Source organism: Brachyhypopomus gauderio, chromosome 12 (assembly GCF_052324685.1).
Source record: "Brachyhypopomus gauderio isolate BG-103 chromosome 12, BGAUD_0.2, whole genome shotgun sequence".
Classification (NCBI taxonomy): Eukaryota; Metazoa; Chordata; class Actinopteri; order Gymnotiformes; family Hypopomidae; genus Brachyhypopomus; species Brachyhypopomus gauderio.
This window is the reverse complement of record NC_135222.1, coordinates 24,167,972-24,184,047: the sequence shown is the minus strand read 5'-3', so window position 1 is coordinate 24,184,047 and position 16,076 is coordinate 24,167,972. Positions and strand designations below refer to the sequence as shown.

The 16,076-nt window shown below is 47.8% G+C and overlaps 1 protein-coding gene across 1 annotated transcript in view; it reads left to right on the top strand.

The window, feature by feature from the left end:
• Positions 1 to 9,358: 9,358 nt before the first annotated feature.
• Positions 9,359 to 16,076, top strand: part of sox6 (SRY-box transcription factor 6) — a 26,861-nt gene continuing 20,143 nt past the window's right edge. Inside the window, 4 exon segments of the mRNA XM_077023301.1 lie at positions 9,359 to 9,627; positions 10,000 to 10,096; positions 11,789 to 11,926; positions 12,860 to 12,951. Coding sequence (XP_076879416.1) covers positions 9,359 to 9,627; positions 10,000 to 10,096; positions 11,789 to 11,926; positions 12,860 to 12,951 — 596 coding nt within the window.

Sequence of the window (16,076 nt, the reverse complement as noted above, 5' to 3'; positions counted from 1 at the left end):
AGGTGTTGTTTGATGTGAACATGAATCAGTCCATACCTGCCTCTGTAAACAGCTCAGTTTGTCTCTTCTTCGCAATCACCAATATTAAAATTTGTAGACAATTAAACTCGAACTGCTTTGAAGTACTAACGCATTATATATTTTGGGGGGCAAATTCATTGAAGAGTCCATTGTGTTTTTTGTCCAGTCTGGGTCAATGGCTACACTACCTATTCTCCGGGCACTTTGTAAAGTATCGATATCTAGGATATATTTCGCCCAGGACACATTTATCGTTTATTTAAAAAGTGGAATGTTGTGTTTAAAACTACAGGTTAACTTATCTAAAGAAAACAAACTTGTGTTTTGTGATGCGTAAAATAAACCTGCATGTTTGGTATACTAAATTAGATAAAGCAAAACAGTTATGTAGAGACAAGTTTGATTTGCAAGAGGCCTTTTGAAAAGCTACAGATCTTGATAAATGGGTTTAGAACTTAAGCGTACATGGTTAAACATGGTCGATTTAAGCTAAAGAGACTTCCTCAAATGTATATATCTACATTATTTCACGAATAGTTCACAGATTAAGACACAACACCGTCATTTATCACGCCTTTACAGACCGCGGTGGTGTAGCTCTCGGTGCTTTAGCGCGACTAGGATCCCGGTGCCGTCGGTGATCCAGTCCGTGTGTTGCAGCGAGCCCAGTTCTGCCCCAGCTGACTGGCAGTACTTGTTTACTGGTGGAGGGACACAGGGAGAGACGGGAGAGGGGAACCAATACACGAGACACCAGCGGTAACGCCAGAGGATTTTAGCCACTTCTTGCTACTTCCTACGTGTATAAGTTAATTTACTCGGCCATCTCGTGTGTTTGGAGCGATATTAACACGATTATAGGCCGTTTGGGCTCCGTTCGTTTGGGCTCCAGCTCGGTTCTTGAAGACGCGAGGCGCTTCCAGCACTACGGGGGGAACCGTACTATTTTGTTCTCGAGGTTTCACCAACACACGGATGGACGTTTCCAGCTTCGCCGAACCGGGCTCCTCTTAACGCCCAGTTGCCCACACGGTCGTGTTCGTGGAGCTCCAGGAACGTGTGTGTGTGTTCTCCTGAACGTCTTGAAGACCAAAGGGCGAACTTGTGCTGGAGGAGGAGAAACGTGACGACCTGTGGAGTATCTGGAGCACCTAGACTGGAGTTTGGGATCTACACGGAGTCGAAAAACATTAGCTTCGTTGGCAATAATGATTTATTTAGTGTACTTGTTGGACCAGTAAGCCCCCCAGGCAGTAGTAGCACTAGAACTGGGTCTGGCCCCCTCGCTGTCCGGGGTGTGTGAGTAAGTTCGAGTTGCAGGCCTACCCCCCCCCCCCCCCCCTTTACTAGCGCTGTGAGATTTCTTTCATCTTAATTCTTAATTTAGCAAATTAATTTTATTGTAGCAAAGTATGTCAACCGCAAAAATGAGGATTTATGTTAATTTATTTTTTTCAAGAATACAAGATCACGTTATCTAATGGTGAATTAAAATGTGCTGCATAGCCCACAACAAACTTTGATAAGACGCTGTAATAAGACATTAAAACACGTTTGGACCCCCCGACGTGGCTGGATCGGTCTGGTACAACTTCACAGTGGAGTTTTAATTTTTTTTTGTTAAGCACACAATTTCTATTTGTAAAGCTTTAAAGCATCGCAAACGGATTACATTTTCCAGCAAGAAAGCAAACGTGTTGGGAGTCACAATGCGACTGGATACATCGGCTGTTGTTTTGGTCACTTTTATCTGCGTTTTGTGCCATTGCAGATCACTAAATGGTGAAAGTAAGTAGCACATGTTTCTCAATCAGACTGATGCGCTTTTCATCTCAATTTAATGTTACCAAGTTTGTTTGCAATAAGCACATATGAACTGTGGGATTGCCATGTTTTGCTATCCATGCATCGCATCCGAGTTTGCAGAGTTTAGTTTTCTTGCGACTGTTTGTTGTATTTTAACAAAACATTCAATGCCCGTTTATTATAGCATTATTGGATCCGTCACACTAGGTTCATTTTATCTGCGAGAGTGAAATGGTTCCTTCATTTAAACTTGTTTTCGTCTAAGCTCCGCTCCCCCGCCCCCTTTAACGCCTCACCGAGGCCTGGCGTGTGTGCGCAGCCCCAAGGCCAGATTAGCCGTCGGTACTGGACTCGGGTGGGCCGGTGCAGCGAATCTAAACTGGAAGTTGCAGGATCCGTTGGCGCGCGCAGGCCCGTTCGGCGGCGGCGGCGCTCGCGACTCTGCTCGCGCGGGGCGCGTGAACACGTCCAGCAGCGCCGAGCGGACTCCAGCGTCCCCGGGTTCGGGCTCGGCCCACGTTGGGCTGTGCTAGTGCTCCGGAGATCTGTAGTCTTGTGTCCCCGGTTCGTCGCTTGTCCAAAACATCACACCCAACATATCGTCACACGCGGCGTTTTCTATTATAATAATAGAAATAATAGAATAATAAGCGGCTTTGCTGCACTATCAACGCCCGTGTACACACACGGTCTGGTTTATATCACGAATCCTGACGCATGCTATTGCCGAGCACGTTTCATACACTCAAAAAAATCTAACCTTTTAATTTATTTTTTAAAGATTTCGTGGAGAGTAATATTTGCTGCGTTTTAACCGTACATTTTGATGTGCCAGAGATTGGCTGGATGGTGTAGTGGTGGAGGTGATGGACCTACTGAGATCAACAGTGAGAGCTCCAGTGTGGACCACATGGTGCGGACACACACACACACACACGCGTGAGGAGGTAGTAAAACACTGTAGGAGAAACGTTGTTTTATTTCCCGCCGGGGTAAAGCGAAATGTTGCAGTAGATATATCGACTACACCGAAGCAACTTTTTAAAAAATACAAACAGTGGCGATGTAGTAACAGTCAGCAGAATGATTTTATTTTGGGGACTTGGCTAAGAAGAAGTGGGGGAATGATGGAGGGAATGATGGAGGTTGAACAAAAGAAGACGCGCGTCCGTGTGCAGAGTGATGGAGCCCAGCGGGGACGCGCGGCCACTCCAGGAAAACACACTCACCCAGACGCCTCCTCTCTTATTAATGAGGGAAACGGTTCCGCCTGCGTGAGACAGGTGTGCTGATGGGACTGCTTAGGGTCCAGCTCCCGGTACTATTCTGTTTAGGAACAAAAAGGCCCCTTTGAACTACATACTTGTTCAAAAGAGACTTTTGAAATCTGCTTTTAAGTTGGCGTACAATTAAGTCGTTTTAGAAAGTGAAATTGACATTTAGATGTTTTTAGCAGAAACTTGGTCTAAGCGCTACAACATGTGATGTACGTCTAGGGTTAGAATGTGCAGAAGTGGTTAACCTTATGTTGCTCTTTGTGCATATGAACGAGTTATTCCATCTGTGCCTAAATGAAAATGTAATCTTAATTTCAGTTCAGATATTACTTAATTCCAGGGGTGTGATGGCAGCATTTTGTAATACCTGTTCACCCTTTAATAAATAGTGGGACAGTACTGTGTGGGGGGAATGTCATGCACTACAGCCCCAAATACCTGTAGGTCCGCTAGGTTACCTGTAGTTGTGTACAAGTTACATTACCAAAAATTATAAATACGTGCGTTCTCTATGAGCTCCCAGGATGTTGAACGTGAAGCTATTTCAATGATCTCTAAATGCTTTTCATTGCACATTTCCCAAGACGTGAACTGTTGGTATCATACATTCCCTAATATTTTGAAATACTCGTCTCGTTTGCTGGTGTGAACCGTCCCAGCCGCTGACGCATCTTTGCATTCTGTGCTGTCACCGCCCGTTAGTTTTATGATTAGATCTTTCTTCAGAGCGTTCGAAAACAGATTTGCCGGTGTAGGCTAACGCCTCCTGCGGTGTTGTAGAGCCCCGAGTGAATCTGCAGGCATGGTTCTTTTGTTATGTCTGGCTCAGAGGCTTTAAGGCGAGACGGCAGCTCCTTCTGTCTGTAAGGGAGAACCACGCCACCCTGGCCGCCTCTTCCTCCAGACACCTCACCCCTCCCCCGACCAACTCCCTGTCTGCTGAAGGTGGCAAAGCGCACGCTTCCTTAAGCCACTCAGTACCTGATAATATGGATTCTTGACACGGAGCTATAAAACAAGGCAGAAATGTTGTGATCGTTTTATAGGGCGGCGACCGAGGTGCGGGCGGGGAGCGTGTATGTTCGGGCGAAGGGAGCTGGTGTGCTCTGCGTAGAGTGCAGACTTGAAGTAGCTTCTGTAAAACACTCAACACTTGCTTGCTTCGGGAAAGCCTGTTCTACAATAAGGGCTCTGAAATGGCTATTTAAAAAAAACGAAATGCAGGTGTCCTGCTGAAATGGAACCTCACTTTACTCATTGTGAATTTTTAAAAAGATGAATAAATCATAACTTGGTTTTACATGTTGGTTGTGATTTATGCCAGCTGGGAAAATGTTGATCGTGTGTGTGTGTGTGTGTGTGTGTGTGTGTGTGTGTGTGTGTGTGTGTGTGTGTGTGTGTGTGTGTGAGTGGTGGATTTGCATATAGGGAACAAAGGTAGATGACACAGTAGACAGAGTGGAGAATCCAACGATTCTGTTTTTGTTCCTTTCTTTAATTGAACTCGTTACAAAACCATTTAAATTCTGATATTTAACTTGTTACCAAATCTTTGCTTTTGTTTAAATTAGATCAGAGTTAGTTAACAAATTCCTTAAAAAAAACAAACAAACAAACAAAAACACCCTTGTACATATTTCTCCAAGTGTTGCATTGCTGTGCTCTCTGGTGTGCGTGCGCTCATCTGTGTAACTGCTGCTGCAGGCAGTTCAGGCGTTTGCCGTGGATCTCTTGTGTCACTGGTCCTCTTTTGGCTCTGTGGTGCTCTGCTGTTTGGAATGGTATGCCTCCCAGAATGCCTTGCGTGTGGAATGCCTTTGAAGTGGCCACCCTGTAGGTTGTCCTGCCGATGAAGGAGCAGCACGCCGGGGCCGCTGTCTGCTGGCCAGGCTCCTCTCTGACCTTTTCCTCTTCCAGGTCGTGAAGCTGAACATTTGCCATTTAGCATGTGTGAACACTATGTTTGTGGTTTAGAGTCTCTAGGGTGGGTCGTCGTCCCCCCCCCACCCTCTGTTCATCTTTTTTTGTTTGTTTGTAGCTTGTTTGAAATGTAAAGCTCCTACAAAACAGAGTTTAAAAAATTCTTAAGTATTATTTTTTATATAAATTAAAATTCTTAAGTTTTTTTTTTTTTTTTAATTTTTTTTTTTGTTTCACCCTAAGGGTTTGTTGTAGTTTTGGAAAAAACAGCAACAACTTGTGGCCATAACAGCATGGATAACGAGTTTATAAAGCATTTATTCTACCATAGTAGAACTGAATTGAGCTGCTTTGAAAGGCTTGTGATCTTAAACCTCCAAGTTTGTGTTTGTTTTGCTTTGCTGTTTCTTTGTTTCATTCATTTATTTTACGACCTTGTTGTTGAAATGAAGCTTGTTGTTAAAGGGCCACTGGTTCCCCTCCCCTCATACTGGTTCTAGCCTTTCTGCGAGCTCAACAACAAAACCTGACCTTTGGCCCCTCTAACAATCGTCTCACTGCATCTGTAGTTACTACCCCCGACAGCCAAACTGGACCGCGATTGTCTCGGGAAGCACGTACACACCTCCTCATCTCCTGAGCCAGCGTGGTTATTTCACGACATGCTTGACTATGTCTGCAATGACGCTGCATCAGACAGTCGATTGGGTCGGATACTCGCGGGGCCTAAATGTGCCCGGTCCCCGTTACGCTCTTACATCACGGCACAACAATGTGATCTGACGATCATGTTGCTGTTTGCGTGTTTAGCCGTCAGTGACCTCAATGCCGTAACCCCCCCCTCGTAAATCCGGGCGTGAGCCTGCTTACTTTCAGGCTGTGCTGGTATGTGCTGAGCTGGGGGCGTGGCTTCATTACACTACCTGATGGGTTAAATGTATTTTGGGACACTGTCATGTTGCCGAGCGAGGGGGGTGGGCTCATGGACTTTAAGCCCTTCTTTGGTTACTTAGTAAAAACCCACAAATTATTAATCACCCAGAAGTTATTAATCACTCCCAATGTTTTGTTGGGGGAAACCATCCAATCAGATTGACCCGATAACTTAAACTAAACTAATAAAAAAACAAAAAATAAAGAAAAGCATAGCCAAAAAAATGGGTGCAAAAAATGAAAGTGGAATATGTATTATGTATTACATTTATTAAAGAGCTTTTCCATTTATTTGCTTGTGGTGGTGGTTTAAGAGTCGCTCTCCTGCTCCACGGCTGTTGATATTTAGAGAATGTATTTTATATAGTTTTAATGTGACAAACACAAGCACCTCTTTCTTCACCTAGAGTGGTGTCTATTACAAGAGCGTGTGTGTGTGTGTGTGTGTGTGTGAATACACACTGCTCTCCCCTGAAGTGGAGGATCATAAAATGTGTATGATACTTCAGCTTATTCCAGCAGTAAACCTTTCAACATGGTTAAGGGTGTGTCAATAATCTGTTTTACTTTTGTGGGTGGTTTTTATCCCCCTGTCCATGACGTGCTAATGTTGTCAGTAAGAGGCTACAGGACTAGCGTCTGCTTGTCCATGTGTTTAATTTAGCCCATTCATTATTCTTGGTCAAGCAGGTTAAGATCTAATGTGAACGCATGCATGAAAAAAAAAACGATTTGAAGATATGGATAACCCTCGCCTGTCTTGGGAAGAACAACTGTCTGATTGGTGGGAAATAAACCTGTCTGGAGTTAAATGTGTTCTGATTTTTATTTCTGCCTGAGATGTTTGCTGTGGTTGGGCAAAGTCGGTTTTAATTAAGGCTGAATGGCAAATAGATAAACCTTGAGCTCTCTGTAGTAATGATCTACACTCGATCAGTTAATGCTTTAAGTCAGACACTTGACAAATGGCTTTTTGAAAAGCAGCGTGTGCCATTTGTGAACTCTTGTTTTTAATCATTAGTGTTTGTCACGGCCTCATTCAGCATCACCCAGGATCTGATGCTTGTACCACAGCCTGGAGACTCATCACTGGTTAAGATTGGGTGCAGCGTTTCAGCTAGAGACGCTAGATGGAGAACTGTGTGTGTGTGAGCGAGCGCGAGCTATCGCCGCTTGCACAGAGGTCCTTCCCAATTCTCTTCATCTCGGGAGGCCCCCTAGTGTCTTGATCCCCTAACTGGATTGCACTGCGGCTGGGTGTTACTCCAGGTCAATCCATCTGCTTTCTTTGCACTAGAATCACCCTAGTGGTTGCATAAAGGTGGCTGTGTGTGTGTATGTGTGTGTGTGTGTGTGTGTTCAAGAGGTGGTAATGTAGACTACACATGTTCCTGCCCTGTCACAGGGCAGAGGCCTACGTCTGAAGGGGTGTGTGTGTGTGTGTGTGTGTGTGTGTGTGTGTGTGTGTGTGTGTGTGTGTGTGTGTGTGTGTGTGTGTCTCTTACAGTGAGAACATTGAAATGGCTTCACACTGAGCTGGAAAAACAAAGTAGTGAATGAGGATGAACACCTTCACCTGGCTCCCAACACAAACTAACCCAGGGGTGTCTGTGCATTCCCAAAGTGCATATGCATGGATGCACACACACACACCCACACAACCGCACGCGTAGTGCTCAACCACGTTAATCCTACTCTATATGCAGTGTGAACTGGCTGCCTTTCCCAAGGCTTTATGGGTGTGAACATGAGCCATCCATCACCTTTAGGAACTGCTCACGTGGGATTAATGGCTGCAGTTATGCAGAAATGATGTTGCGCCCATAAACTTCAAAACAATGGGCCACAGTCACTTGATTGGCCAGAAACTGCACCTGCCAAGATCAGCAGCCCCGCCCCCACAATCAATAAATAGCCCACCAATATTGAGTGCTGGTGACTTCATTTCTATGGAAAGACAGGAATTTATTTTATTATTATGTTTTATTAAATTTTATTTGATGCTGTGAATAATAATAATACATTTTATTTCATAGGCGCCTTTCTGACACTCAAGGACACCTTACAGACAATACAGCAATAAAATAAGAGAAACAATTTAAAACTATAATACAACAGAAGCAAATTCACACTTACATTATAAATGTGGCATGGTGTAATATAGATTTTCTTTCAGCTGAAATGGTCACCTGTTTTGACCCATCAGACGTGTGTGTGTGTGTGTGTGTGTGTGTGTGTGTGTGTGTGTGTGTGTGTGTGTGTGTGTGTGTGTGTGTGTTGTTTCCTGCTAGCAGCAGACGGGTGCTGCATGACTTCTGAGCGTTTTTCAGAATCGAGTCGGTAGTAGCCCGGTCTAGCATCCACAGACGCCGTGTCTCCCGTGTCTCGCACGGCCCCTGGCAGGCGGCCCGGGTGAGACTCCAGCCATACTTCACGCCACAGCCGCTACCCCGTGCAGAGCCGACACCTATCGCTCGTCGGAAGGCCCTCGGCCCTCGACCACGCCCTCGGCCCTCGACCACGCCCTCGGCCCTCCGTCTGTGGCCCCAGCCGGACTGGAGCGCTCGTTAACGCCAGCGAGGGGTTTAGACTCACTGCTCCCCTCCCGCACCAGTTTTGACAGGTGACACGGGGCAGCGCTGGCAGGACGGCCCGGTGTAGTGTTACTCGTGCCACGTGCCGGTCCGTCTGGTCCACCGCTCACGTCACACCGCTCGCCAAACGGGCCGAGCAACACGCACACCCCCATAGGGGATGAAAGACAAAGTGCCATAGTGACGGAAATGAAGAACGAATGAATGCTCACCAGTAACCTAGTGAATGGGACGAGTTATGCTTCGAATGTTCAGGTTACGTTGTTGTTGTTTATGCCACTTGTGCCCTTTCATTTCGACCAACTGGACAACAGCTGCCCTCACGATGGATCTGTGGCGGTGGATACACTGACCGTAGCGATCCGGGGGTGTCCTTCATGTGCGCGTTCGTTGTATGACTTGCGTTGTTTATCCAGGGACACGCGAGATGGAAAAACCAACACACTTGTGTTTAATTTTTATTTTAAGAATCCATTTGATGTCTACAGGCATGACGTTTGGAAAATCAAACACTGGAGACGCTGGTAAATACGCGCTCGGTTACGGCTGCTGCCCTGACGCTCCGCAGCTGGTCAGGGGCCGAAGTTGGCCGGTCCGTTCTGGTCTCAGTGGGGTCCTCTAGGTCTCATGGTGGGGTAGGTATAGTGTTTGTGGCCCAGGGTCAGTCCCAGTTGACCACCTCGGTGTGTTTATGTGGGATTTGTCCAACTGTGTGCACCTCCCCACCTGTTCAGAACTACCTGACTTATCCCACCATCTTGACAGTTGAGACGATAACCTGGGTTAAGACTGAATGGCCGTAAGTAAATGGTGTATGTAGCACTGATTAACTGGCCATGCTGGTCTGTGTTCAGCTCTTTACCAGTGGACCAAGAGGTGGTGGGGGGCTCTGACATTCCTCCTGCCGCCTGTATTGTGGCGGCCAACGTTGCCCGACCAGTAGCAGGCAGTCTGAGCCGGCGGTCTCCACAACAGACGAGCAGTGCGTTAGTGACCCCTCCCCCTGGTGATGACCCTGCCCCTCCTGTGTCCAGCGAGGTGGAGGAGACCCCGCCTCCAGGGGCAGCAGGGAAGGGGCCAGTTTGCAAAGACTGCATTCCTCTCTCTTGTTTCTCCTAGGCCCAGTCATGCAGGAGTGTGTGTGTGTGTGTGTGTGTGTGTGTGTGTGTGTGTGTGTGTGTGTGCCAAGCTCATGGTTGCACCCAGCTGCCTTCTGAGTGAAAAATCGATGGTATTGGCATTCGGGCTCCTCTGCCTTTTTGGCCTGCAGTAATCTTCCCGCTCAGAAACGAGAGGATATCTGGGGCGAGCGCTTCCACTGCAGAGGACGTCGGGGCAGCCGGCGCATTCAGACACGATGCCACGAGCCCAGATCTGCAGATCTCGCCGACGCTTGATCCACGTGCTGCGCTCTCTGCTTCTCTTGCCATGTGCGAAACCCCGAGCAGGCTGAAGATCACTCCTCTCCTTGGCGCTGGTCGAGAGGGCGGGCTCGGCGACCTTGGTCAGGTCCAGCACGTCTCCCGGCACCGTCACCAACACTGGGTAATCTGTTCAGCTCTCAGACTTGGAAACAAGCCTGCGGTGACGGTGGCCGTTAGCGTAGTTCGCTTGTGAACCTCGCAATAAGAACATTTTCCCTCATTAACTGAGTGTGTTGAGTTCAGATGTGTGAACAGGAGCAGTGTGTGCTGTGTTAAGATGCTGATTTATGTTGCTTATGGTTGTTGTTGTTGTTTTTATTATCAGATCATGAAATGATTGCCATCAATATTAGAAACGAGAATCTAGCAGATGATGCCTTATTTATGATTGCCATTTTGATTCAAATTGATATTTACTTTTTATTTGAGTTTTACATTGTGAAGAAAAAAAAATTTCTGTATTTCTGCCATTTCTCATTTTCATTTCCACCTTTGACTTTGTGTCCTTCCAGAAGCTCCATATCACAGCTAAAATCGCTTTTACACATCTACACACATCTACATTTTACACAAGTTTTTTTTACATCAATGTTTGTCATTTATGAAAGGTACGTACCTTTCAAGACTCTAGCTGTCTGGCGGAAGATAATGGACTCTCAGATTGATTAGACCTGAAGACGTTGACCTGCGAAATGTCAGGACTTCTTGCGCCCTTGATGTATTACCCAGTCGGCCCCCAAGCCCCGCCCCCAGACAGCCGCCTTCACCTGGCGTGTCTGTGAAATAGCCGAGATGCCATCTCCCATCTGGTTGTGGAGGGGGGGGAGGCTGGAGGGAACATACCACTGCAGTCAGAGGCCTCCGAGCCCCGGGGGCCGTGGGGCAGCTGCTTTAGGAACTCTGGGAAATGTTTTCCAAGAGGCCAAAATGTTCAAGCAGAATAATTACCGTCGTAACTTATCAAGCTAGTCGGCGTATTAAGGCAGGTTTTGTCGGAGGACAGTGATCGTTTTGTCTGATTTGAATTTTTCTTTGTTGCAGAGTAGCGTAGACACACAACAGTAGCAGTTCTTGACTCTGGGCCTAAATGTGGTGGTAATGAATAAGCCAGAAGAGGTTTCGGTTTCCCACGCATGGATTTTCCTACATACCTGAAGGTTGCGGGAGTGTGTGGATTTGTTTGGATTTGTTCGTTTACGCTCCGTCTTAGAGCGCCATGCTGAAAGGAATCCTGGGATTTGAAGTGCTCATACGTGTGGATACATGAGATCCCATTTTTGACCAGATGCTGTTTTTTTGTGGTCTCGTTTTCATCCGTTCCGCAAGCTCATAAAACAAACTGCGAGCTTCATGAACTGTACATGTGTTTAGTACGTCAGCAACGCAAGACTCCTGTTTGTGACTTACTCACAGACCAGTGACACCCGTTAATGGCAGCACTTGAAACTGAAGCCAGAGTGATCTCAGTCATTTGGTGTTTGATGTTTGCATGACGTGTTTACTTAACTTTTGATATCATCTATGCATCATGTTGAAAACAACATACAAAAATCAATCATTTAAGTCATAGCCAACCAGGCGGGCTACTTTGTTTCACTCCAAAGCACTTGCAGCCAATCACCACAGCTTGAAAAAGTGGGAGGGGTCAATGTAACACCTCGTCACCCGCCCCTTTCCGCACGATCTCACAGTCGGGGTGTGATTGGCCGGTCTCGCTTTAATTGACAGGGGAGAGAGAGAGACTGGCACCCCTCTCCCAGAAGGCAAGGTGGATGGTTTTGCTCTTTCCCGCACACGGGTCACGGTGGCTCAGGAATCAAACTCGGGATATCCCGATGACAGGGCGAATGTTTTCCTGTTGCGCCACTCAGGAGCCCGACGTGACCCTTCTGGCCAGATGGCCAGGCAGTCGAGAGTCACTGTGGACAAACCTGTACCAAAGTGGTCAAACGTACGTGATAGAACCATTTGTGGCACACCTGCTGTAGAAACCTTTTTTTTTTTACATTTATTTAATGTTCTATTTTAATTTGTGTTTTTGTTATATAATTTTGAATACATGACTCTGCAAAGTCCTCATTACCTTTTGGACTGTGATGGTGGTGGTTGTCCTCACTGTACATATGGTAAATATTTAACTTTGGAGCCCGAGCATGTGGGGAATGAGTGACATTTTGTTTGTACTTTATGGAAATTGGGGAAGTCATTTGTATTATGTTCATTGCTAACACAGGTTAGCGTCTGTGTAGCTGCTTTCTGTAATGCCATATGGCTGTTCGTAGCCGTGTACAGCGGACATCCACTACCTGCGTGTTTATTTTTCAGCAGGGTGTAGACGGGGGAGTCGGTGTTCAAATCGATGAGTGTTTGACACGGTGGTTGTTTTTGAGATGGGGTAACAGTGTTGTTGTGTCGTCCCCCCCCCCCCCCCCCCCCCCCGGATCAGGTGTGGAGTGGCTCGTTCTGTCAATAGATCACAATCGATATTGTAGTACAGCACAAAGCGGTGACTAATTGTTGGCTGGTAGCTTTAATCCCGGGGGACGCCAGGGGACACGCCGGATCATGAGGACGCCGTCCTTATTAATTTCTCTGCGGGGAATGTGGCTCTAAAAATGAGTCCATCTTTAAAACGTTTGTGTGTTTGTGTGTGTGTGTGTGTGTGTGTGTGTGTGTATATATAATGTCGGCCACCAGCTGTACGTTTGCGCCCCTGTGAGTCCTGCCGTGGTCTCATTCAGCTCTTTCTTTTGAAGTTGGAGTTGTTCGGCCGGCGCCCAGCTGAGATGGGGCTGGGTGCAAAATGCGAGTGTGCGCCGCACAGGCCCCTCCTCCTCCCAGGCCCCTCCTCCTCCTCCCAGGCCCCTCCTCCTTCTCTTTCCAGCCACAGTGCGGCGTGGTCGCCGGGGGCGGCGTCTCCCCGCGGCACGGCGCCGTGGCCACGCCCACCCCTGCGTACGCCACGGCCAGCCCAGCGTTGGGGCAGGACGGGGACAGACGCTCGGGGGGGGGGGGGGACAACAGAGCCTCCTCCCTAATTTGCAAATAGTCACCGTGTAATCAAACGTGGCAGCCAATCAGAGAGCTCATATCGGGAATTCTTTAATACTTGAGAAGCGGCCAGGTGCCGGTAGACTGTTTGGTTGCTTAATCTGTTTAGCAGCTCTGAGGGAAATATAAGAACAGGCTAATAATACATTTTAAATTAAAGGGGGGGCATAGAGAACATGTAGCTGACCAGCATCAGAGCCACACTGTGGTTTTTTTCCTCCTATTAGTTTTTGAAGGTTAAAGGAATAGCAGAGACGTGGTGTGTCCTTAAGCATACGCGAGAGTCTCGTTAACCCTTGCCCCAGACACGGCTGATAAGAACGAGTGTTTGCCTATCAAACACAGACTTCTCATTTCCGCTTCCGTTTGCTTTGCTAGACCCTCGAGTGCAGTTAACAGACACTTCTCTCTGTGGTTGACACGGCTCGGAAAGGATGTAGACGGTGCAGTAGTGACTGTCTGAGCTCTACAAACTAACATGATCGCAGAATGTGAACAGATGTGATGTAAGGGGAGTTTCTAGCCTGGCTGTGCGCTGCCAGTAAAGTGAACAGGGCTGGAGAATGTCAACAAACCCAGAAGATTTGGCGATGCCTTTACGATTCTTAAGTTAAGACTCTTAAGAGTAGCTGCAGAGCTTTTGGCCTCTGAAAGACCCGTAACGTAAGTGTAGATGTTCTAGCAACTGTTGATTTGTAACAACCAAAGGCAGACACCCGGGTACCAGCCAGCTAACTCGTACAGGATACGCTTCCTGTGGGGGCTGTGCGACTGTTTTCGGGGTCAGCACCCCTCGACGCGGGCCTCTTGCACCGCTCCCCGTGGCCTCAGGAGACCCAGAGGCACTGTCATTTCCACAGTCTGGTAGAAACAGGTGGCAGGTCCTCTTACGACGTCACCCAGGTCACTCCCGTAAATCAGGAGAGGCGTGTGACTGCTGGCTCTCCTTTTCCATCGGGTGGGGCAGATGCCCATAGCCCAGCTGGTTGGGGTTACAGGAGGGAACTGGGACTCGTGTGTGTGTGTGTGTGTGTGTGTGTGTGTGTGTGTGTGTGTGTGTGTGTGTGTGAGAGAGAGAGAGAGAGGAGGATGCAGTGTCTGCTCTCCTCCAGAAGGGCAGCAGAGGCTGGAGTTGTGACGCTGGCTTTAGTCAGGGAGAACTCCCCAGTCCTGGGGCCGTGACCGAGGTGCTCTCTGGGTCGTGCAGTGCTGGGTCGTGCTTCAGTGGTCGGGCCGACATCCTGTACTGCATGTTTTGTTGGCAAGATTTTCAAGATGTGAGGTTTAATTTAATTTAATTTTTTGCAATCAGTTCTGCGTGGAGCCAGTACAGTATGTTTTGGAGCGTTTTTCAGGGGAGAAACGTTGTGGCCTATCTGCTAGTTAAGTAGCCATTACTCCTCACAAATGAGAACACTAATGCTCCCGGTTTTAAGCTCCTCCCTCGAGGGAGATGTAGAGCTGGAGGGGCCAGCAAATTCTCTTTTCTTTTCTTTTTTTTTTTTTTGCGCAAAAGCAATCTGTTTGTGCGTGCTGAGACTTGTTGCTATGGCGAGATGCTGCTTTTTTTATTATGTTTACTCAGTTATCCCGAGGATAGCTGCGTTAGCTCCACGGGTTTGTAGCGTCTGGCTGTGGCGTTACCGTGGCAATGAACATCAGGTCCCGGCTTTTGCTTGTTTTTCCCGCCGAGCGATAGGCTGATGACTGCAGTGTCCAATTAAACGGCTCTGTTTTCTAGCACCCCGAGAGCCAACCTGCTGAACCCCCCCCCCCACCCAGACACCTCGGTTTTGGGGTTGTCTCCTTTCACTGTCCTTCTGATCTGAGGCGGGTGTGTTCGCACAAGCAGGACCGATCCAGATCTGGGCTAGCCACAACCTCCAGTGTCCACCGGCGCTTTAATGCCACGCGTGTTGGTTTGCTTCTGGAGGGTGTGTGTGTGTGTGTGTGTGTGTGTGTGTGTGTGTGTGTGTGTGTGTGTGTGTGTGTGTGTGTGTGTGTGTGTGTGGGAGTGATGGGTGTGGGGCTTGGGTCTGTGTGGGTGTTTGTTTTGGGAAGATTAGCATTTAGCATTTATGATAGAAGAGCTCTGCTCCACCGTCTAGCATGGACAAAGCTGCTTTCAGCTCGTACGTCCTGAAACCGTCCTGATCTCCTGCGTCTGTACTCTCGTGTGCCACCGTCACCCCCCCCCCCCCCCCCCCCCCCCCCCCGGAGGATTTATTTTATTTTTTTGACACTTTATACAGTTTATAAACGGTGAACATGAGGAGAGCTATAAATAGGCCACTTGGTTGGTGCGTGTTGGATTTTGGGAAGGTTCTCGGTGAGTAGTGGGGGAATGACTGTGTGCACCAGGCTCCCCTCCAGCTGGGGAAACAGGCTGACCTGCAGACGGCGCGTGAGACGTTTAGCAGACACGTGGGGCACGTGTGCCGTGGTACAGCCTACCATAGAAGCAGAAAAGCCCCTCCACCTGGGGAGAAATGAAAGGGCTTGTGGGTATGGTGAAGGAAGTGGTGGTGGTGGCGGCTTATCGATTTTACTCATTTTAACTCTCTGACTAGGGATTAGACATTATTTCTACGCGCACACACACAAGCTCTCCACACCGTGCTGTGCGTTGTAATCATATTTCAGTGTGAATCAAAGTGTGTGATAAATGCAGTTGCTGAGGGGTTTGTAGACCTCAGTAGACCGGAGGTGTCGGCAGAGAGGGTGTTTGTGCAAGTGTGCCTGTGTGTTTGTGTACGTGTGCACTCGCAGGCGTGTGCCGTGTGTATACCTGTGCGTGTGTGTGTGTGTCCCCGCTGATTAGTAGTGCTTCACACCTTTTGTAAACTCCAGAGCTCCCTCCATCTCTCCTCATTTACACACTTGCTCAGCACCCAGAGATGAAGCAGCTACATGCTTTGTTTTGTCATCGCGTTTCCTCTTACTTTTACACAAGAACAGATGGACTGAACGGTACTTTCACTCCTCGAAATGCACTTAGCAGATTATGTAGAGCGGATGCTTTCTGCATGCTACCATTCGAGTTTTAAACA